This window comes from Molossus molossus, unplaced genomic scaffold, assembly GCF_014108415.1.
Source record: "Molossus molossus isolate mMolMol1 unplaced genomic scaffold, mMolMol1.p scaffold_m16_p_5, whole genome shotgun sequence".
NCBI classification, from domain to species: domain Eukaryota; kingdom Metazoa; phylum Chordata; class Mammalia; order Chiroptera; family Molossidae; genus Molossus; species Molossus molossus.
In genome coordinates, this window is record NW_023425388.1 from 64169732 (window position 1) to 64194267 (window position 24536).

The 24536-nt window shown below is 37.1% G+C and overlaps 1 protein-coding gene across 2 annotated transcripts in view; it reads left to right on the forward strand.

Moving 5' to 3' along the window:
* KPNA1 (karyopherin subunit alpha 1) overlaps positions 1–24536 on the forward strand; it is an 82416-nt gene that overhangs the window by 21181 nt on the left and 36699 nt on the right. For both annotated transcript variants that reach the window (XM_036242591.1, XM_036242592.1), the window contains 4 exons: positions 7573–7706; positions 16720–16827; positions 20685–20784; positions 24080–24174. In XM_036242591.1, coding sequence (XP_036098484.1) covers positions 7578–7706; positions 16720–16827; positions 20685–20784; positions 24080–24174 — 432 coding nt within the window. In that variant the 5' untranslated portion in view covers positions 7573–7577. The remainder of the gene's footprint in view (positions 1–7572; positions 7707–16719; positions 16828–20684; positions 20785–24079; positions 24175–24536) is intronic.

Genomic DNA, 24536 nt, shown 5'->3' on the forward strand with positions numbered 1-24536 from the left:
AGACGAGAGACATGAAAACAAAAAATGAAAAAGCTATCAAATCCAACTATATCAGTAACATAAATATGAGTTGATTAAACAACCTAATAAAAAAAGGCAGAGGTTGTTAGACTGCCCAACTAATGCCTTCTACAAGGAACACATTTTAAGTTTAAAGATAAAAATAGATTTAAGGTACAAGGATTGAAAAATATATATCATGCAAACAAGAAACACAAGAAAGCTGGAGTGGCTATACTAATATCAGAAAAAGACTTAAACAAAAATGTTACCAGAGATAAAAAGGGACATTTTTAAAGATGAAAGGGTCAACTCACTAGAAAGATAAAACTGTTACATATGTACCTAATAATAGCATCAAAATACATGAAGCAAACACTGGCAAATGAAGGGAAACATAGACAATTAATAATGGTTAGAGGGGAAAAAAAAAACTCCAATAATGGTTGGGAGAATTCAGTACTCTACTTTCTTTTTTTAATACTTTTTAAATTGATTTTTTATAGAGAAAGGAAGGTAGAGAGAGGAACATTGATTGATTGGCTGCCTCCTACATTCTCCCTACTGGGGATTAAGCCCACAACCTGGGCATGTGCCCTGACCAGGAATTGAACCAGGATCTCTTAGTCTGAGCCATAGTGGCTGGGCAGTACTCCACTTTCAAAAGTGAACAAAACAACTAGGCTTATGGTCAACAAGAAACAACGGTTATAAACCAGGTAGACCCTATTGACCACCCGGCAACAGCAGAATATACAGGGGTGGGCAAAAGTAGGTTTACAGTTGTGATAAAAATAAATATAATAAATAATACAAGAATAAACTTTTTCACATACAGCTGTAAGCCTACTTTTGCCCACCTCATATATTGTTAAGTGCGCATGGGACATTTTCCAGGGTAGACCAGACCATATGCTAGGTCACAAAACACACTAATACATTTAAAAGGATTAAACGAATACAAAGGATGTTCTCTGCTCATGATGTAAAGAAATTAGAAATCGACAACAGAAATTTTGGGAAATCACAAATATGTGGAAATTAAAGAACATACCAGTAGGTCAAAAGAGAAATCAACGAATACTTTGAGATAAATGAAAATGAAGTTACCAACTAAGAAAACTTAAGGGATACAGTTAAAGCAGTGCTTAGAAGGAAACTCCTAGCAATAAATGCCGGTGTTAAGTAAGAAAAATTGGCCCTGGCCAGTTTGGCTTAGCGGTAGAGCATTGGCTTGTGGACCAACAAGTCCCGGGTTTGGTTCCAGCCAAGGGCACGTACCTTGGTTGCAGTTCATCCCCGGCCCTGGTCGAGGTTGTGTGGGAGGTGACCAGTTGTCTTCTTCTCGCGTCTATGTTTCTCCTCGCCTCTCCCTCTCTCTCTACCTGAAGATAGATAGAAAAATATCCTCTGGTGAGGATAAAAAAGAAGAAGAAATGTCCTGTCTGTTGTGGTTCCATTAGAGCATTGTTCCATACATCAAGAGGTGATGGGTTTGATTTCCAGTCAGGGCACATTTCCCAGGTTTCAGGTTCGATTCCCAGTTGGGGTACCTATAGGAGGCAACTGGTGGAGTTTCTCACCTGGATCTTTTTCTCTCTCCATCCCCTCTTCATTTTCCTTTCTCCCTCTCCAAAATCAATAAAAATTTAAAATAAAATAAAAAAAGGTGATCTTGAATCAATAACCTAGCCTTCTTCCTTAAATCACTAGAAAAAGAAGAGAAAGTAAATCTAAAGCAAGCAGAAGGAAGGATATAATAAAGATTAGAGTAGAAATTAATGAACTAGAGAAAATTAAAAGCAACAGGGAAAATGAAGGAAATAAAAAACTGATACTTTGAAAAGGTTGACAAAATTGGCAAACCTTTAGCTAGATTGACATAGGAAAAGACTCAAGTTACTAGAATCAGGAATTAAAGAGGAAACTACTGACCTTACCTAAAAGTTAAAAGGATTATAAGGGAATACTTTGTACAGCTGTATACCAATGAATTACATCGCTTAGATAAAATGGACAATATTTTGGAAAGATAAAAAGGACTGAAACTGATTTAAGAAATAGACAATCTGAATAGACCTGTAATAGGTGAGGAGATTGAATTAATCATAAAATTACCTAAGGGCCCATATGACTTCACTGCTGAATTCTACCAAACATTTAAAGAAGAATTAATACTATTTCTTCACAAACTCTTCCCAAAAATTGAGAGGGTGGAACACTTCCCAATTTGCGGAGCTCATATTACCCTAACAGCAAAGACAGCATAAGAAAACTGCAGACCAATATATCTCTGAATATGAACACAAAATCTTGAACAAGATACTAACAAACTAAATTCAATACCATATGAAAATATCTATACACTATGACCAACTGTTATTTATCCCAGAAATGCAAGGTTGGTGTGAAATTCATAAACCACTTAATGTACTATATCAGTAAAATAAAAAACAAAAGTTACACTGTCATTGCAATAGATGAAAAATGATAAAATTACTCAAAAACTAGGAATAGAAGGGAGAAGCCTAAGGAATCTACTGCAAAATTAGAACTAATAAGCAAGTTGAGCAAGGTTGCAGGATACAAAACCAATATACAAAAATCAATTGTATTTCTTGTTATGAATAATTCAAAAGTGAAAATTAAGAAAACAGTTCCATTTATAATAGCATCAAAACAAAATACCTAGGAATAAATTTAACAAGAAGTCTGAAACATTCTGAAAACTATTAAACATTGTTAAAGCAAATTAAAGAAGATATAAGTAAATAGAAAACATCCCATATTCGTGGATTGGTAGATTTAACATTGTTGAAGTAACATTACTCCCCAAATTGATTTACAGATTCAATGCAGTTCATATCAGAATCCAGCTGACTGTAGAAATTGACAAACTGATTCTAAAATTCATATGAAATTGTAAATTATCCAGAAGAGTCAACACAATCTTGAAAAGAATAAAATAGGAGGACATGCACTTCATGATTTCAAAACTTCATATGAAAATGTTAAGACTGAAATTGACACAAGAATACACATGCAGATAAGCGGAATAGAATTGAGAGTCGAGAAATAAAATCATGTATCCTGTTAACTGATTTTCAACAAGTGTGTCAAGACCATTCAATAGAGAATAGTCTTTTCAACAAATGATGGTAGAACAGCTGGGTAGCCATATGCAAAAGAATGAAGTTGGGTCCTTACCTCATTTATACCACATACAGAAATTAACTCAAAATGCACGACAGACCCAAATGTAAGAGCTGAAAATTTAAAACTCTTAGAAGGAAACGTAGGGTTGAGAATCTTTAATCAGGACACTAAAAGTATGAGCAACAAAAGAAAAAATAGATTAGACTTCATCAAAATTAAAAACTTTTGTGCTTCAAAGGACACCAGCAAGAAAGTGTAAAGACAACTGAGAATGGAAGAAAATACTTTAAAATCATATATCTAATAAAAAGACGACCCAATTTAAAAATAGACCAAAAATCCAGACATTTTTGTGTTTTGTTGTTAACAGATGTTTCTTCTTTCCCCCCATTGTTACCTTCCTCCCAATCTCGCCCCTATCCCCAGCATTGTTGTCTATGTCCATGGTTACGCATATATGCATATAAGTTCTGTGGTTTAACCCCCCCATCCCCCTCTTTTGAGGTTTGTCAGTCTGTATCCTACTTTTATGTCTCTGGGTCTATTTTGTTCATCAGCTTGTTTGTTCATTATATTCCACAAACAAGTGAGATCATATGATATTTGTCTCTCCAGGTCCTTCCATGTTGTCTCAAAGGATCAGAGATCTTTCTTTCTTACAGCTGCATAGTATTCCATTGTGTATATGTACCACAACTTTTTTATCCACTTATCTACCGATGGACACTTGGGTGTTTTCCAAATCTTAGCTATTGTTTATTTTTTTATCCTCACCTGAGGACATTTTTTGATATTTTTGTTCAGATAGAGTGGGAGGGAGAAAGAGAGAAAGGAAACATTGATATGAAAGGGACACATCAAGTGGTTGCCACCCACACAACCCAACCAGGGCCAGGGAGGGACAAACTGCAACCAAGGTACGTTTCCCTAGCGGGAACTGAACCCAGGTCTCTCTGGACTGCAGGCCGACGCTCTAACCATTGAGCCAAACCGGCCAGGGCTTAGCTATTGTTAATAGCGCTGCTGTGAACATGGGGGTACATACATTCTTTCTGATTGGTGTTTCAGGTTTCTTAGGGTATATTCCTAGAAGTGGGATCACTGGGTCAAATGGAAGTTCAATTTTTAATTTTTTGAGGTAACACCATAGTGTTTTCCATAGTGGCTGTACCAGTCTGCATTCCCACCAGCAGTGTACTAGAGTCCCCTTTTCTCCACACCCCCTCCAGCACTTGTTTGATGATTTGTTGATGGCAGCCATTCTGGCAGGTGTGAGGTGATACCCCATAGTCATTTTAATTTGCATCTCTTTGATGATTAGTGACATTGAGCATTTTTTCATATTGTCTCTTGGCCATTTGTATGTCCTGTTTGGAGAGGTGTCTCTTTAGGTTCTCTGCCCATGTTTTAATTGGATTCTTTGTCTTCCTTATGTTGAGTTGTATGAGTACTCTATATATTTTGGAAATTAACCCCTTATCTGATGTATTGTTGGCAATTATGCCCTCCCAAATAGGGAGTTCCCTTTCCATTTTGATGGTTTCTTTTGCTGGGCAGAAGCTTTTTCGTTTGATGTAGTCCCATGTGTTCATTGTTTCCTTTGTTTCTCTTGCCTTAGGTGTTGTATCAGTGAAAATTCTGCTGCGTGTGATGTCTGAAATTTTGTTGCCTTCATATTCTTCTAGGATTTTTATGGATTCACAAGTCACATTTAAGTCTTTTATCCATTTTGATTTTATTCTTGTGTATGGGTGTAAGTTGGTGGTCTAGCTTTATATTTTTGCATGTAGCTGTCCAATTTTCCCAACACCATTTATTGAAGAGGCTGCCTTGCCTCCACTATATGCTCTTGCCACCTTTGTCAAATATTAATTGAGAATAATGACTTGGGTCAATTTCTGGTTTCTCTCTTCTGTTCCATTAATCTGTGTGCCTGTTCTTGTGCCAGTACCAGGCTATTTTGATTATAGTGGCTTTGTAGTATAACCTGATATTAGGTATTATGATCCTTTCTACTTTGTTCTTCTTTTTCAAGATTGCTGTGGCCATGTGGGGTTTTTTTTGTTTGTGTGTTTGTTTTTGTTCCCTATAAACTTTTGGAGTATTTGTTCTAGTTTTGTGAAATGTTGTTGGTATTTTGATGGGAATTACTTTGAATCTATCGATTGCTTTGGGTAGTATGTTAATTCTTCCAAACCATAAACTTCTACTTTTTTATGTTTTCCTCTATTTCTTTTTTCAATGACCTGTAGTTTTCTGCAAATAGGTCCTTTACTTCTTTGGTTAAGTTTATTCCTAGGCATCTTAATTTTTTTGTTGCAATGGTGAATGGGATTGATATTTTAGTTTCTCTTTATGTGAGTGCATCGTTGGTGTTTAAGAATGCCATCAATTTCTTGATGTTAATTTTGTATCCTGCTACTTTGCCAAATTCAGTTATGAAATCTAGTAGATTTTTGATGGAATCTTTAGGATTTTCTTTGTACAGTATCATGTCATCTGCAAATAATGACAGTTTCATTTCCTCCTTTCCAATTTGGATTCCTTTTATGTTTTCTTCATGTCTAATTGCTGTGGCTAAGACTCCTAGTATTATGTTAAGTAAGAGTGGTGAAAGTAGGCATCCCTGTCTTGTTCCTGTTCTTAAGGGAAATGCTTTTAGTTTTTGCCCATTAAGTATGATGTTGCACCAGACAGACATTTTTTTTTTTATCCTCACCTGAGGACATTTTTCCATGTTTTTGTTCAGATGGGGGGGGGGTGGAGAAAGAGAAAGAAACATCGATATGAAAAGGACACATTGAGTGGTTGCCACCCGCATGACCCAACCAGGACTGGGGACAAACTGCAACTGAAGTACGCGCCCTCAGCGGGAACTGAACCCTGGTCTCTCTGGACCGCAGGCTGAAACTCTAACTGCTGAGCCAAACCGGCCAGGGCCAAACAGACATTTTTTAAATGGAGGATATATAGTTGGGAAATATATGAAATGACATCTAGCCCTCTAGGATGGCTAGAATCAAACAGGTAAGTGTTGGCAAGGATGTGGAAAAATGGTCAACCCTTATATACTGCTGGTGGGAATGTAAAATGGTGTAGCCACTTTGGAAAAATAGTTTGGCTGTTCTTCAAAGGATTAAACAGAGTTACCATATGACTCAGCAATTCCATTCCTAGGAGGGATAAAGCCACGTCTGTGCCAAAACTTGTCCACAAATAATTATGGAATTATTCATAATAGTAAAAAAGTAGAAAGAACCCAAATGTCCCTCACCTGATTAGCGGTTAAATATAAAGGGATATATCCTTACAGTGTGACATTATTCAGCCATAAAAAGGACTAAAACTACTGACACATATGCTGCAACATGGATGAACCTTGAAAATATGCTAAGTGAAAGAAGCCAGGCACAAAGGATCACATGTATGATTCATATGAAATGTCCAGAATGGGAGTGATAACTAACGGTACAGGGTTTCTTTTTTGAGGTGATGAAATGCATTTAAAAATTGACAGTGGTGCCCTGGCCAGTTTGGCTCAGCGGTTAGAGCGTCGGCCTGCAGTCCAGAGAGACCCGGGTTCGGTTCCTGCTAAGGGCACGTACCTCGGTTGCAGTTTGTCCCCGGCCCTGGTTGATTGTGCGGGTGGCAGTCACTCGATGTGTCCCTTCACGTCGATGTTTCTCTCTCTCTCCCTCTTTCTCTCACCTTATCTGAACAAAATATGGAAAAATGTCCTCAGGTGAGGGTAAAAAAAACAAAAAAATTGACAGTGGTAATGGTTGGACATAGCTGTGAATATTCTGAAACCCACTGAGTTTTATACTTTAATAAAGCTGTTAAGAAAAGTAATAATTACAATAGCTAACATCTGGAAACAGCCCAAGTGTCCATCAGTAGACAAATGGATAAAAAAGCTGAGGTACATATACATAATCGGGTACTATGCAGCTGTAAGAAAAGTAGGTCTCTTATCCTTTGAGACGACATGGAGGGACCTGGAAAGTATTATCCTAATCATAACAAGCCAAGCAGAAAAAGACAAATACCACATGATCTCACTTATTTGTGGAATATAATGAACATGACAGTCTGAGGAATGGGGTAGTCCCAGAGATGTGGAAGTGGGATACAGACTGACAATCCCCAGAAGAGGGGGTGGGGGGATATAGACCACAGAACTTATATGCATATATGTATGAACAATGGACATGGACAACAAAGCTGGGGACAGGGTGTGGAGGGAAGGGGAGGGGGAAATCAATGAGGGGAAAAGGAGAAACATCTGTAACAAAAAAAAGTTATTTCTGGTATCCATTTGTCTGGACCTGGGCATGTATACTTGTAAAAGACTGAACTATTAGAACAACAGAGCTCTTTAAGCTAAGCTCATCTGTTTCTTTCTTTCTTTTGTAGAAATCATGACTACTCCAGGAAAAGAGAACTTCCGCCTGAAAAGTTATAAAAATAAGTCCTTGAATCCTGATGAGATGAGAAGGAGGAGGGAAGAAGAAGGACTACAGTTACGTAAGCAGAAGAGAGAAGAGCAGGTAAGTTTTTTACTGTATTATTAATTCCTTTTAAAGGACTTAATGTTCTATTTTAAACCTGAAATCACTTTATTTTAATTTTAACAATGTTTTCTCTCTCTTTCTCTATATGTATGTGTGTGTGTGTGTATATATATTTGTATATGTATATATATACATATACATACACACACACACACATACATACATACATATATAATATATCCCATAGACACAGTATAAAATCTACATGTTTTGGGCACGAGGGAGAGCAGGTAATGATAAATGAAATACAAGAATGAAGAAATGTCTTCGGTTCCCATTTTCCCACTGTGCATACTGTCTAATACTTTGGCCTGTTTGTTTTTAGTGTATTTTATTTTTCTAAGGTTGTAACTTTCTTAAGATTTTATGTGTGTATGTTAATGAATTTTTTTTTTTTTAATTTTTATCCTTTATTGATTTTAGAGAGAAAGAGAGAGAAACATCAATGAGAGAGAACATCGATTGGTCAGCTCCTGCATGCCCCCCACTGGGGACTTGGTCCTCAACCTGGGCATGTGCCCTGACCAAATATCAAATGGGCAAACTCTTGGTGCATGGGTCGATGCTCAACCACTGAGCCACACTGGTGGGGCTGTTAATGAATTTTCAGGTGCCAACAAAACATTGCTTTTTATTGTAAACTTGAATTTGAAACTTTGTAAATATATACAGAAGTAAAAAACAAATAATTAGTTTCATAAACCCATCCTCTGGTTTCAGTAACTGTCAACAATTTGCCTTACTTCATGTCCGTCTGTCTCTACATTTCTTAATTACGTAATATTTTGTTTGATTTATTTATTTTTATTCTGTTAACCCTTATCCCGAGGATATTTTTCCATTGATTTTTAGAGAGAATGAAAGGGGATGGGGGAAGAGAGAAAGAGAAACATTGAAGTGAGACAGACACTTTGACTGATTGCTTCCTAAATGTGCCCCAATAGGGTCTGGGGACAGAACCTGGAACCCAGGCCCTTGACTGGGAATGAACTTGAGACCCTTCCTTGGGCAGACCAATGCTCTAACCACTGGGTAACACTGGCCAGGGTTTTATTATGTAATATTTTACAGCAAAACCTCAAGGAATATGTCTTTTTACCCCTAAATTCTGTATTATTTAGAAGCACATTCAGGATATCTTTATTTATTTTTAAATTTTATTTTTGAAAATATTTCCCAAAACGGGTAAAGAGTGAGAATAGGGTCAGCCAAATCTTCTGTTGATGGCTACTGAAGTGTTTATTCCACTCTTTCTATTGTAGAATATTTAGGGACTTAGAGGACACTAAAACATATTCCACATGTGCTCTTATGGGATCTTATTCATTTAAATTTTCAGGACAGCAAAATGTTGTTTTTATGTTCTTTAAACTTTTACTTGAATTCTGTCATTTCCTGTAAGAAACATAAGGAATTTTATTTTCCTTTAAAGTCAGTTTGTGTGAAGCCTTCCAAAACAACACTATGGTGGGATGTGAGATGTCATATCCTTGTTCATAAAATGTATTCTTTTCAAACGTTTCCCAGTCATAATCTGTGTTTCTAATAATCCTTTAGTTCTTTAAGATGGAAAAGAAAAATTCAATAATCTCCTTGTCATACACCTTATAAAATACTTTTTGAAATTCTTCATAAATTGCTTTTACAAATGTTGAAAATATTGTCACGCTTAGAAAAAGTCTATCTTGTTAGTCTCGATGACAGTTATGCAACTTCCATTCAGAATTAAGTCTACATCATTTTTATCCTAATGCACATTGAAATGGATATAAAATACTTCTTCATAGTTGGCACTTTCATCATTCAGAAGTGTTAGCAAACTCTTTCCCAAAATAGGACTGAGTTCTTTCAAGTCCTCCAATCCTGGTAGTACATTATTTTTTAAAATCATCTTAACCTGAGAGCATCTATAGGAGAATCTGGGATTCACTGTCAGTTTACCTTCCTCTCAAAACGCTTAGGACAAATGTTCCATCACTTTTTGCAATGACATTTAGAGACATAACATTTAGAATACTTAGGTGACTTTTTGTGTGTGTGCGTGTGCGTGTGCGTGTGTGCTAAGGAGAGACTTTTGAGCTTGAAAGGACCATTTGACCCCCACACTACAAAAGCTCCTTAAAAGGCAAATGAATCAGAACCCTTCATACCTGAGAAATAAGGTAATCTGTCATAAATATTTTTCAGGTATAGTGAGCTATTCTCAACATATGCTATGCTTTTGAGTAACGCTGCGTTAGACAACCCATTTAGTTGATAGTTAATTTATCATTCATAGGATTGATAGTTATATGGATATAACAAATAAGTATTTGTTAATTTAGGAACCTGGATTTTTTAGATTAAGAAAATATGGAGATACAAAATCAAAGAAGTTACATAAATCTGAATTGGTAATATCACTAGGGAATTCACAATGTTTTTTTTTTTTTTAAATCCTCACCCGAGGACATTTTTTCAATATTTTGTTCAGATAGAGTGGGAGGGAGAGAGAGAGAAACATCGATGTGAAAGGGACACATCGAGTGGTTGCCACCCACACGACCCACCCAGGGCTGGGGACAAACTGCAACTGAGGTACATGCCCCTAGCGGGAACCGAACCCGGGTCTCTCTGGACCACAGGCCGATGATCTAACTGCTGAGCCAAATCAGCCAGGGCACAATGTATTTTTTTAAATTGATTTTTTAGAGAGAGAGAGATAGAAGCATCAATTGACTGCCTCTTGCATGCCCCCCTACTAAGAACTGAGCCTGCAACCGGGGCATAGGCCCTGACTGGGAATTGACCTTGGACCTTTCAGTCTATGGGATGACGCTCAGTCCTCTGAGCCACACCGGCAGGGCTCATGATGTATTTTTTTTTAACACACACACGTACACGCACACAGCTCTGCCCTGAAAAGACCTAGAAATAGTGAAATACCTTGAAATAGTGAGCTCCCTCAGCACCCTGAGATTGTGGTCATTAGAATTTTCTCTCACTGGAACAAGATTCCTTGGGAAAATGGCTACTTCTTTTTTTATTTTATTTTATTTTCTTTTATCCTCACTTGACATTTTTTCCATTTTTTGTTCAGATAGAGTGGGAAGGAGAGTGAGGGAGAGAGAGAGAGAGAGAAACATCGATGTGAAGGGAACACATCGAGTGGTTGCCACCCGCATGACCCAACCAGGGCCTGGGACAAACTACAACCGAGTTTGTCCCCTTAGCGGGAACTAAACCTGGGTCTCTCTGGACTGCAGGTCGAAGCTCTAACCACTGACCAAAACCACCCAGGCTGATTCTTGATTAAAGGTAGGGAATGTTCAAGGTGACCCTTTAATATAATTTTTTTCACAACATGAAGCAAAGGAGTAATCTAAGACCACTGAAATTGTGTTGGAAAGACTTGGGAGGTGGCTTAAACAGGCTCCCATTAGCCAAAAGTAGGATGTTTTGAGTATCAGGAAGGGGACTATGAGGACTTCTGCTTCTTGCCAAAGTGGAGTAGCAGAACCCAGATTTATCCTCCTACCTGAAATAACCAAAAATAAATAGATAAAATATATGAAACAACAATTCAAGATACCAGACATCAAGCAGTGAAGGAAGTGATCTCTAGAGATAGGAAACAAATGATAGCCTCAGCTACAATTTTCCAGTTGTAACATAGGGAGAGGGAACTATGGTATAAGGTAAGACTCTCTGAGTTGAGAAGACAGAGTTGAGAGTCCAGGAAGACCAAGGATAATGGGGTTCATAAGATGGAATGCCATAAAGGAGAGATCTGTATATATAGAGAGAGAAGCCTGGAGCTCTTCAAAGGGTTTTCTTGAATATTCAGCAGAGTTCTGGTTATTACATGTGTTTAAGGAAACCACCCAAGGCTAGAAAAAATATCATCCCAAATTAGAGGGAATAGTGTTTGGCACTTACACAGGGCTGAGAATAGTGCCTGTTTCCCTACCCAAACTAAAAAAACTGAGAATTCACAGGGCATTATGTAGGGTATTCAGGAGAGTCTTGCCTCAGTGGTGGAGATTAATTAGCCATAGACTTAGTTCTGCTCCAGATGTACCTAACACATAAAAGCAAGATCCAGGAGGATCAGACTATTTCTGCACACCAGAACAATGGCCAAGATTTATAGGAATACAAAAATACACAGTATTCAACAGAGTCAAATTGACTATGTCTGACATACAAAGATTATCAGGTATATAAAGAAGCAGAAGAACATGACCATTTATGAGGAGAACAATCAATTGAAACTGACCCAGACTGACACAGACTTAGAATTAGCAGATAATGACATTAAAGCATTAATGTAACTGTATTCCATATATTTTAAAATTCAGTAGAGATATGGAAGATATACAAAAGACTCAAATTGAACTTCTAGAGATGAAAACTACAATGTCTGAGAAGAAAAATACATAGATAGGATGAGTGTCAAATTAGAAATTGCAGAAGAAAATATTAATTTCAAGGAATAGGAATAAAAACTATACAAAATTAAAAAGAGGTGAAAGAATACACACATGTGTGCATGTGCATGGAGGAGATCAGTGAATGGGACACATTTTTAAGAAACTTCATATGTGGACAGTTGGAGGTACCTGAAGGAGAGGAGAGAGGGTGAAGGAGAAAAAAAGTATTGAAAGAGATAATAGCTAAAAATTTTATAATTATTGAAAACTATGAACCCACTAATCCAAGACTCTCACTGAGTCCTGCTCACAGAAACATGAAGAAAACTATACCATGATACATTATAACCAAACTACTTAAAAACAGTTGTGAAAAGTTTTAAAAACACCCAGAGAAAACAGATACGTTTTCATACACAGGAACAAAGATAATGGTGATGATGTCAAATTTCTCAATGGGAACATATGATACAAACCAGAATACATTGGGAAAAAAACTTTACTCAAAGAAAGAAACTGTTTGATTTTGTACCCGGCCACCATATTTTTCAAAACAATGGTGAAATAAAGATGTGTTCAGGCGTACAAGAATGAAAAAAGTTCATCACTGCCAGACCTGCACTACTACAAGCAATGTTAAAGGGTGTCCTTTAGACAAAAGTAGAATAATATTCTGGAGTACTTTGAAGCAAATCCCAGATATCAAATAATTTCATTTATAAATACTTAAGTAAGTAATCTATAAAAGATAAAGACTTTTAAACTTAAACCAGAGTAGTGTTATCGTACCTTAAAAAGTTAACAATTCCTTGCCCTGGCTTGTTTGCTCAGTGGTTAGAGCATTGGCCTGCGGACCAGAGAGTCCCAGGTTCGGTTTCCGCTAAGGGCACGTACCTCGGTTTCAGTTTGTCCCCGGCCATGGTGGGGGTCATGTGGATGGCGACCACTCGCTGTGTCTCTCTCACATCAATGTTTCTCTCTTCCTCCCTCTCTCCCTCCTGCTCTATCTGAAGATAAATGCAAAAATGGCCTCGGGTGAGGATTAAAAAAAAAGAAAGTTAACAGTTCCATCAAGTTAATATCAAGCATCTAATTAATATCCATCAGTTTTTTACCTCAGACTTTAACAGCCTTTGATGGCCTAGATCCACTACTGGATCATTAAATGACCATCACAATGATCATTCTATCATTCCTTCTCTTTTTAGTAGCTGGTAGGTCACTCTAAAGAAGAGCTTTTGCTCATTAAATAAGTTTTTTGTTTTCTTGAATTACTAATCATATAGGAAAGAGAAATACTTGATTCTTTCCCTTTTTTCAAAATAGAGTCGATTTCTTAGCATCCTCCAAAGGGACTGGTAGAGTGTGAGTGTGTTTTAATGCCATTAGGAACTTAAAGTGTTTAACATAAAATTTCAATTTATTTCAGCTGTAACTCTTCTGTCTTTAAAAAAAAATCTCTTTGGCCATATCGTTGACATATAATAAAGTGTGCAATTTGATGTTTTGATATATTCTGTGAAACCACCGCTGTAATTAAGATAATTAACCTGCCCTGGCCGGTTTGGCTCAGTGGTTGGCGCATCAGCCCATGGACCAAAGAGTTGAAGCTTCAATTTCCAGTCAAGACCATGTACCTGAGTTGCAGGTTTGATCTCTGGTCCTGGTTGGGGTCAGTTGATATCTCTCTCTCTCACATCGATATTTCTCTCTCTATCTCCCCCTTCCCTCCCTTCCACTTGTCTAAAAATCAATGGAAAAATATCCTCAAGTGAGGATTAAAAATAAAGATAGTGAACCTATCTCTCTCTCCCAAAACTTTCTGGTACACCTATGTGTGTGGTACCTTTTCCCCACCCCTTTCCTATCTTAAAGTAGTTTATGATCTGTGTTCTGTCACCACTGATTAGATTGCATAAATGGGATCATACAGTATGTATGTATTTTTGTCTGCCTTCTTTCAGTCAGCTTAATCATTTTGAGGTTTACTTATACTGTGTATTTCATTTTATCGTTGAGTAGTATTTCTGTTGTATGAATAAACCACAACTGATTGATACATTTACCTATTGATAGTAATTTCGATTGTTTCTGGGTTTTGGTGATTGCAAATACAGCTGCTGTGAATATTTATAGCTAGCTCTTATGGGTACATAGTTTTCTTTGTCTGGGATAAATATCTAGGAGCAGATAGTTGGGTTGTTTAGTTGTTATATAGTTAAGAAGCTGTCAACTGTTTGCCAAATGGGTTGTACTGTTTGACCTTCCCTTCAGCAAAGTATGGCATTTCAGTTCCTGCATATCCTTGTCAACATTTGGTATGGTCAGTCTTTTTTATTTTACCCATTCTAAGGTATGTGTATAGTATGCCATTATGATTTTAATTTGCATTTTTCTAGTGGCTAAAGTTGAGTGCATCTTTTCACGGGCTTATATACCATCTCTGTATCTACTTTAGTGAAGTCTGCTTAAATACAGTCCTTGTCCCACAGGAATACATTTATGTTTTGTACATATTTTCTTAGCCTTTTTCTCTTATTTTTTATTTATTGATTTTAGAGAGAGAGGAAGGGAAAGAGGGAGAGAGAGATAGAAGTATAGATGAGAGAGAACATTGATTGGCTACCTCCTGCATACCCCCCACTGGGGACCAGGCCTACAACCTGGGCATGTGCCCTGACTGGGAATCGAACTGGTGACCTCTTGGTGTACGGGTCAATGCTCAACCATTGAGCCACACAGGTCGGGCTTTCTTTTTTATTTTGGAATATTTCTATTGCAATGTCCATAAATCCATTAATCTATTTTTCTATGATATCTAAATCTGCTGTTAATCCCACCCAGTATACTTTTCAACTGAAAATTTTTTTATTTCTAGGTGTTTGATTTGGTCCCCCCCCATTTTCCTCTCTCTCCTTCTCATGGTTTTACTTTCCTCTACTTTTTAAATATGTGGATATATTTATGAAAACTATTTTAATGTCCTGGTCCAGTTTGCCATTTGTGTCATTTCTAGATAATTATGATTGATTTTTTTCTTCCTCATGGGTAGTCTTTTTTCACTTCTTTTGCATACTTGGTAGTTATTAATTGAATGCCAAGCATTGCCACTTTTACCTCATTTGGTGTTGGAGTTTTTTTATATGTACTTTTTAATGGGTATAATTTTGTCTTCTTTTAATGTAAATGATTCTGACTTTTGTCATTGGATGTAGTTAAGCTACTTGGAAGCAGTTGCTTTTACGTTTCATTGGGCTGGACCAGAACAGCCTTTAATTGAGGGCTAATTTTGCATTATTACTGAGTCACTACCCTTCTGAATATTCTACTCAGTGCCCCATGTATTAGATTTTTTTTCTATTCCAGCCAGTCAAAATGTAAACTATCCCCTTATCTCTGTGACCTCTGAAATTGTTCTGCATGCTCCTTGAAAGTGGTTTCTTTTCCAACTTTGGATCTTTTCCTCACATACCTGCAATGGTCAATACTAAGCTAAAGATTCAAGGAAGACTTTCTGCAGGTTATTGGAGTTCTCTTTCCATTGTGTTGATCTCTCTTCTCTTCAGTACTCTGCATTGTAGATTACAGAATCTACAATGCAGAGTGTCTTAGCCTGGGTGTCTAGGCCTCTTCAGTTCTAAACTCTCTCTCCTCAACTGAGGGACCCTCCAGGCCCTGTTTGGGCTCACCCTCCCTGTGCTGCAGCCTGGAAACTTTGTCCAGGCAATAAACTGAGGTAATCATAGGACTTATGTTTCTTTTCTGAAGAATCATTGCCTATGCTATCTGTTGTCCAGTGGCTGAAACCCATTGTCTTATGGATTTTTGTCTGCTATCTTAGTCACTTAGGATGAGGGGGTAAATTATTGTTATACTATCATGGCTTGATGAATAATTGTATAGCATAGGATTCTTAAGAATGTAATGGAAGCCACTTAGTGGGCGGCTTTTGGAGAGAACTATTCTCCTTTGCTTACGCAGATTAATGGATGCTTTAAAAGTGGTGTTGTAGCAGTAGTCATTTGCCAGTCAGTGGTTGCTGGACATGTTGGGAAGGTCAGGAAGCCTCAATCCACTGCCTTTGAGGGTTAGGAGGAAAGTATTAAGTCATCCTGATATTTTTATCCTCATTTCCCCTGGTGTACTGTGAAACTGTCCTATCACCTACTTCTCATATAGAGGAAAGAGGGATTCTCCACCTTACCTTTTTTTATATATCATGCAGTATGAGGACTCTCAGTAAGTTTTACTTCATCAAGTGATAGTTAATTGCAGCAGATTATAAGACTGTGGAGAATTCTGAAATAGTTCCTTCTCAGAAAATAAAGGTTGAGGGTGGCACAAACTTTAGAATTTTTAAAATAATTTTCAAAAAGCTTCATCCTGCCCTGGCCGGTTTGGCTCAGCGGTTGAGCGTCGGCCTGCGGACCAGAGAGTCCCGGGTTCAGTTCCTGCTAGGGGCACGTACGAAAAAAAAAAAGCTTCATCCTTATTACCTTTTAAGTGGGGTGACTAGTATTTGGCTGTTAAACTCCCTTGTGTTAGAATTACTTTAGTAACGGTCTTTTCTTTTTCAGTTATTCAAGCGAAGAAATGTTGCTACAGCAGAGGAAGAAACAGAAGAGGAAGTTATGTCAGATGGAGGCTTCCATGAGGCTCAGATTAATAACATGGAGATGGCACCAGTAAGTAAGAAAATGAAAGAACCTTTTTAGTGTTCCTTTGATAAAGATATGAGGTTTAGATCTTTTTTGTTTTTTAAAAAAGATTACAAGTCTACAAAAAATAGTTAACATTTCATTTTTAAAAAGAAGCCATATACTTAATCTCATGGTTCACTAAATGTTTATTATAGTTTAACATGCAGTTAAACAGAATTAACTAAATTATGAAGATTAACCCAGTTATTAAAATTTACAATTATAATAGTTATTTCTTAAAAGTTGAATAATAAGCGATATGTTAAAGGAAATCCCAATTTGTTAATCATTTCAGTTACAAAATTGGATATGTTTATATGATTTTAAAAATTGGGTCCATATCACAACTATTGGAATTTTTTATTATAACCCATTTTGTAACTGTCTTGAGGATACAAAAACAGTAAAAAACTGCTTAATGTAGATCACACCAGTTTTATAATAAATTTGGTTCTGTTTTAATAGGACATATATATATACATGGTTTTCAAAAAGAAGAAAAATCTCTTTTCTTTTACCTTAGTCAACCATTGTTGTTTGCTAATGACAACCACTATTACTAATTTTTTATTCTTTTGAGAAAATAAAATATTCTTTCTCCTTTTTCTTATGGTGGCACACTATGCACAATATTGTAGGTTTTTCCTTTTTTCCACTTTTTTTGTTTTTTAATCCTCACCTGAGGACATGCTTAGAAGAAGAGAGAGAGAGAGAAACATTGATGTGAAAGAGAAACATCAATCAGTTGCCTTTTGTATGCTCCCCCACTGGGGATTGACCCAGCAACCTTTTAGTGCATGGAACAATCAATACTCAACCAACTGAGCCACTCTGTCTGGAGGTCTCCAGTTTTTTGTTTGTTTTTTATCCTCACCCGAGGATAATTTCGCATTTATCTCCAGAAAGAGTGGGAGGGAGAGAGGGAGGAAGAGAGAGAGAGAAACATCAATGTGAGAGAGACACATTGAGTGGTTGCCACCCACAGGACCCCAACCAGGGCTGGGGACAAACTGCAACCGAGGTATGTGCTCTTTAGTGGGAACTGAACCTGGGACTCTCTGGTCTGCAGGCCGACGTTCTAACCACTGAGCAAAAACCAGCCAGGGTTGGAGGTCTCCAGTTTTTATGGACCAGTTTTCTTTTGGAATTAGGAGAGCAGTTTAAAATCTTTCTGGAATTGATACAGACATTGTAGCCAATATTATTTTGTGGTGAATTCTAGGCCCTTCAGAAAGTTAGGCTGTTCTCTCTCTTTTTTTTTACATGACTGTTAAATGAATATGAAGTAATTTTTGGACTGTATTAGGGTTCTGCAGACAAAAAAGAACCAATAGGAGAGAGTTAGACAGACTTAGTGATTTATTGACTTTAAGGAATTGGCCCATGCAATTATTATAACTGGCAAGTCCAGAATCCACAGGGTAAGCGAGTTGGCTGGAAATTCAGGCAAGAGTTGGAGTTTTGAGGCTGAATTCCTTCTTTAGGACACCTCAGTCTTTTCTCAACTGATTGAATGAGGCCCACTCATATTTTGGAGGGTAATCTGTTTTCCTCAAATGTACTGATTTATTTATTTTTAAGTTTTTTATTGATGTTTTTAGAGAGAGGAAGGGGAAAGGGGGAGAGAGAGAGAGAAACATTGATGAGAGTGAGAAGCATCAACATCACATGGCTGCTTCCTGCATACCCCCTACTGGGGATCAAGCCCAAAACCTGGGCATGTGCCCCGACCAGGAATCAAACCAGTAACCTCTTGGTGCATAGGTCAGTGCTCAACCACTGAGCCACACTGGCTGGCCACAAGTGTACTGATTTAAAATGTTAAATCATATCTGAAAATATTTTCACAGTAACATCTCGACTGGTGTTTGTCTAAACAGCTGCATATCATAACCTAACTAAGTTGACACATAAAATTAGCCATCAATTTGACATCCATATACATCTCCTTAAACCATACTGAGTCTCAGATAAAGACAAGAACACAAGTCGTGCCTCCACATAAAATGCAACTTACGGTGCACTAACCTTTTATGCAGAATAGGAAGCAAAGTTCTTGGGTGTTGTTCACTCAAGAACTCCTCACCCTGATATCCTGTAACTAATACTATGATGTAAAGTTAACAGTACTTCAATACAGTACTATGAATATAAAGTCAGTACATTTTGTTATATGATAAGAGGATAGGAGAGGGAAGAAAACAAAAGATATACAGGGTATTCCAAAAAAATGTATGCAGGGTGTCTGTAGATTCTATTACATTTTGAAAATGGACTATATTTTAATAAACACTGGCTTTATAATTATTCAAAATGTATATATATATTTTTTGCAGACACCATATATATATATATATATATATATATATAATTCATAATAGAATTATATACATAAGTACCTTTGTTTATTCAGGAATTAGTCTTATAAATTTCAAAGTACAGGTTGTTACTTTTCTGACTCTTAAGAGCACAACACTTAATTCTCCTTATGGGGATTTTTTTTTTCTTCATTGATTTTTAGAGAGGAAGGGAGAGGGAGAGGAAGAGATAGAAACATCGATGAGAAAGAACATAGATTGGCCGCCTCCTGCATGCCCCCACTGAGGATTTGGCCCACAACCTGAGCATGTGTCCTGACCAGGAATCGAACTGGTGACCTCTTGGTGCATGGGTTGATGCTCAACCACTGAGCCACACTGGCCGGGCCCTATGGCGATTTTTAAGTGTTAGATATTGCTTACAACCATCTAGTTTTCAACTCTGTGCAGCTTTCTTCACAGTTTATCTTATTGACTGTAATCCTTCTTGAAATGATAAGAACTTGACTTCATTGACAAATGTTCCTGAGAAGAGAGTTTACTAATACTGGGGATGGGTTTTAGTGGAATATGGAAAAGTTCTAATAAATCAAGAAAATAGAACCTGAAAAGTTTTTTGTTTTTTTTTAATCCTCACCTGAGGACATTTTTGCATTTATCTTTAGATAGAGCAGGAGGGAGAGAGGGGGGAAAAGAGAGAGAGAAACATCGATGTGAGAGAGACACATCGACTGGCTGCCACCCATATGACCCCAACCGGGGCCAGGGTCAAACTGCAACTAAGGTACATGCCCATAGCGGAAACTGAACCTGGGACTCGGGTCCGCGGGCCGACACTCTAACCGCTAAGCCAAATAGCCAGGGCTAAAAAGTTTTAATAAAGCAATAAAATAGAAATTTTAAATAAATTTAAGGGTCAGCTGTTGAATTTAGTAGTGGCTAGAATCTGTGATTTATATAAGACAACTCTATTCATTCAGTAAATATTCGTTGAGCATCTGCTGTATGCCAGCTATCATTGTAGGGTCGTAAGATAGGGTCTTTGTCTTTCAAGGAGCTTACAATATACTGGGGAACCTGGGCAGTAAACAAATAACTAAGAAAAAATATATCTAATAGTGAAAAGGATTAAAATAGAAGGATAGGATAGAGATGGAGTGGACCCTTTAGATTTGGAGGTCATGAAAAGCCTTTTAGAATTTACATTTAATCAGAATGACAAGGAATAGCTAGCCCTTTGATGAGCAAGGAGAGGAAGAATAATAAACATTTTGTCTTAGTGTTTACTACTAAGATTACTTCTTTTTCACTTCTGTGAGCTTTTTAAGATGGATGAAGAGTTTGGCTTTATCACATTATTAGTCATCTCATGCATTTCTCTATGTAATGATTGCCCTCCCTTTGTGTTACTCTTCTAGATAAAATATGATTAACCTAGTACATGGCCACAATTTATACTGTCTTTGCTTTCCTCTGAATTGAAGTTAAAATTTCCTTATATTTGTTTTTTGTTTGTGATCTCAGGGTGGTGTTATTACTTCTGACATGATCGAAATGATATTTTCTAATAGCCCAGAGCAACAACTTTCGGCAACACAGAAATTCAGAAAACTGCTTTCAAAAGGTGAGTTCTGAATATGTTATGTATAATATTTACTTACACAGTATTACTTTCCTATAACTTGTTATTGTTCACACTACAGATAACTTGCTTTGAAGTTTGTCTGTCAACAGAATAAAAGGATGCATAGAGACATATGTATAATTATGAGCCATAGCTAACTTTTAGATTTCCTTATTTATTTGTGTGATCTTACCAGGACCAGAAAGCAGCATTATTTTTATTTCTGAGCTATCTTATAAAAGACCTTCAAGTGGTAAGAATAGCTCTTTCCAAAAGTGGCCAGAGGTGACCTCTGAAAATGGTTTGCTATTCCTTTGATCCAGATAACCCCACAAAATCATGCAAATTGAGAGGTTCATATCTTTGTGTTCACTTTAAGAACACTCGTGACACTGCCTAGGCCATCAAAGGTATGCATACTTGAAAAGCCACCAAGTATCTGAAGGATGTCACTTTACAGAAGCAATGTGTGCCTTTCCGTTGTTACAATGGTGGAGTTGGTAGGTGTGCACAGGCCAAACAGTGGGGCTGGACACAGGTTCGGTGGCCCAAAAAGAGTGCTGAGTTTTTGCTGCACATGCTTAAAAATGCAGAAAACAATGCTGAAGTTACGGGTTTAGATGTAGATTCTCCGGTCATTGAGCACATCCAGGTAAACAAAGCTCCCAATATGCGGCATAGAATTTAAGAGAGCTCATGGGTGGATTAACCCATACATGAGCTCTCCCTGCCACATTGAGATGATCCTCACTGAGAAAGAGCAGGTTGTTCCTAAACCAGAAGAGGAGGCTGCACAGAAGAAAAAGATATCCCAGAAAAAAACTGAAGAAACAAAAACATGGCCCAGGAGTAAATTCAGCATAAAATAAAAACTAATAAAAGTAAAAATAAAAAAAATTTAAGAAGTGATAAGAACAGTAGTCAGTATTTTATGTTAATTTATACGGAGAAACTCCACTCTTTTTTTTTTAATCCTCACCCAAGGATATTTTTCTATTTATCTTCATATAGAGTGGGAGGGAGGGAGGGGGAGAGAGAGAAACATCTATGTGAGAGGGGCACATCAACTGGTTGCCTCCCGCGTGACCCCAGCCAGGGTTGGGGACGAACTGCAACTAAGGTATGTGCCCTTGACCGGAATTGAACCCACGACTCATTGGTCTGCAGGCCGACGCTCTAACTGCTGAGCCCAACCAGCCAGGACAAAACTCCACTCTTCTTTAAGAAAAACTTCAAAAATATCACTGAAAGATTAATGATTGTTGATTTTAATGTTAGTTTAACACTGAAATTAAGTATGGATTTATTGGTGGGCAGGGTAACTACCTTTTGTATAATTAGGATAGAATGTAATGTAGTACTTCTTATCATCTGGGCATGTAAAAAGAACTCTGGAACTCTGAAGCATATTAATGTCAATAGTAAATACTTAGAACTAACCCCCCAGTAGTAAGTTACAGTTGTTTGGAGTTAGTGAGAAATTAACATGCTCCTTGAGATTAACTGGAATAAAAATCTATCACATAACAACAACAACAAAAAAATTGTTTTTTTTGCTGACAATTTATTAAATATTTGAAGACCATTATCATAGACACCTTCCCCACCCTCTAAAAATGTCTTGTCTCTTTTCAGCATGCTGAGCCTAATGGGTTTTTCACATAATGTGGCTTTTTAAGGCCTTTCACCACTCTACTACTTCCCTGCATGTGTTTTAGTTTGCCAGCCTCCTCTCTTAAAAATGTGATAACTAGAATACAGTACTGCTGATGTGTTATTACTCTCAGTGGTGAGAGATTGCCTTTCTGAGACTATACATTACAATAATGTATTCTAAAATACATCAGATTTCAGTAGTCATGGCATAGTAATGTTTCGTTGTGTTTGCAGCACTCTAAACTCCCTAGTACGTTTTTGTTCATGAACTGTTTCTAAACTTCATGAACTATGAAGTCAATGTGGATTATTATTATTATATTTTTAATTTTTAAAAAATTCAGTTGCTGAATTTTGCTTTACCTCTGTTGCTTTATTGCCAGCTTTGGCTTATTGTTCTTTCTATATGTTTCTGTAAGTGAGCATATTAACTACTTTATATTTATTATTATATCATATTTATTTGTTGTATTTATCTGAATGGTTGCTGAAAAAGCCAAACCAGGCAAAGAACATATCATTAGAACTCTTTCCAAATTATCATTGAACCATTTAGTCACCTCTTTCAGTAAAGCCATTAACTTGGCTAAGAATTCATAGTAGTGCTATAGTCCAGCTGCCATTTTTCTTGTGTTACTACATGCATGTCATAAAATTTTGTCATATCTCTTGTTGAAATTATTATGCTGGTTATTTAGGACATTTCCTATTTATTCACCCAACAAGTTTCTACTGACTTGATTTCATTTATAAGCTACTCTATGAGATTAATTTGGCAAGTCATCGTTGGTGAATTCTTGCTCTGGCTTCTACTTAACAGCTGCAAAATTGTCCTGCAAGCACACTCAGAATATTCTTATTCAGCTTCTCTCTCTCTTTTCTTTTCGAAAAGTGTTGAGTTTAATTGAGTCAAATTGACGACATGTGGCGGGAAGCAAGATCTCAAATGCTCCCCTAATCCTGTTTCTTAAGACAGTTTATGTTAAATAAAGAGATGAACAATAAACCCATACACAGAAAAGAGGCTAGAAGGAAGTACACCAAAATAATAGCTGGTTATCTTTTGATGGTTTTCCCTCTACTTTCTAAGTTTTCTAAAATAGTAGAGGTAGTAATTATAATTTTTAAGAATTATGCCCATCATTTCCATGTTAAGGCTTACTTTATTGCGCCCTGGCCGGTTTGGCTCAGCAGTTAGAGCGTCGGCCTGCGGTCCTGAGAGACCCGGGTTCGGTTCCCGCTAAGGGCGCGTACTTCGGTTGCAGTTTGTCCCCAGCCCTGGTTGGTTGTGCGGGTGGCAGCCACTCGATGTGTTCCTTTCACATCAATGTTTCTCTCTCTCTCTCTGTTCCTCTTTCTCCCTCCCACTCTACCTGAACAAAAAATGGAAAAATGTCCTCGGGTGAGGATAAAAAAAAAAAAATTTAAAGGCTTACTTTATTGTGAAATCTTTCAAGTTACCATAGTCTCAAAGTGACCGGACTCAATTTTACATTTTTTTTCCTTTTCTAGATTTCCAACGTGAAAGAGATGCAAAAATGGAGGGAGGGATATTGTGAAATAATTTTGAGCCATAAAGTCTTTGCATTGAAATCAAAGGATTGTTTTTCTTCTTTCCTTTTATTTTATGGGGAGACAGAACCTAATCCTCCTATTGATGAAGTCATCAGCACACCAGGAGTAGTGGCCAGGTTTGTGGAGTTCCTCAAACGAAAAGAGAATTGTACACTGCAGGTGCGAACCTTTCCATTTCTTGCCTCATATCTTAATTCTCTTTGCAAACTTACATTTTGTTACTTATTTTAATCTATATGAAGGGTTAGTTTTCATAACGATGTTCCCAAAAACCACATTGCAGGTTTCTTTGATAGTTTTGTTAACATCCAGGCCATTGGTTGTACTCTTTAGAATTTTGTCATTTTTAGTCATACAAAAGATTATTTTACAATTGTGGATAATACTTATCCAATATGGAATTATTTGTAGTAGAGGAGCCATCATAGATAGGACCTAAGTGTGGGCTATGTAAAATCTGGTTTTGAAGGATTTTTAGATTATACTTGTTGGCTTTCTCAGGGCTGTGTAACATGGGCTAG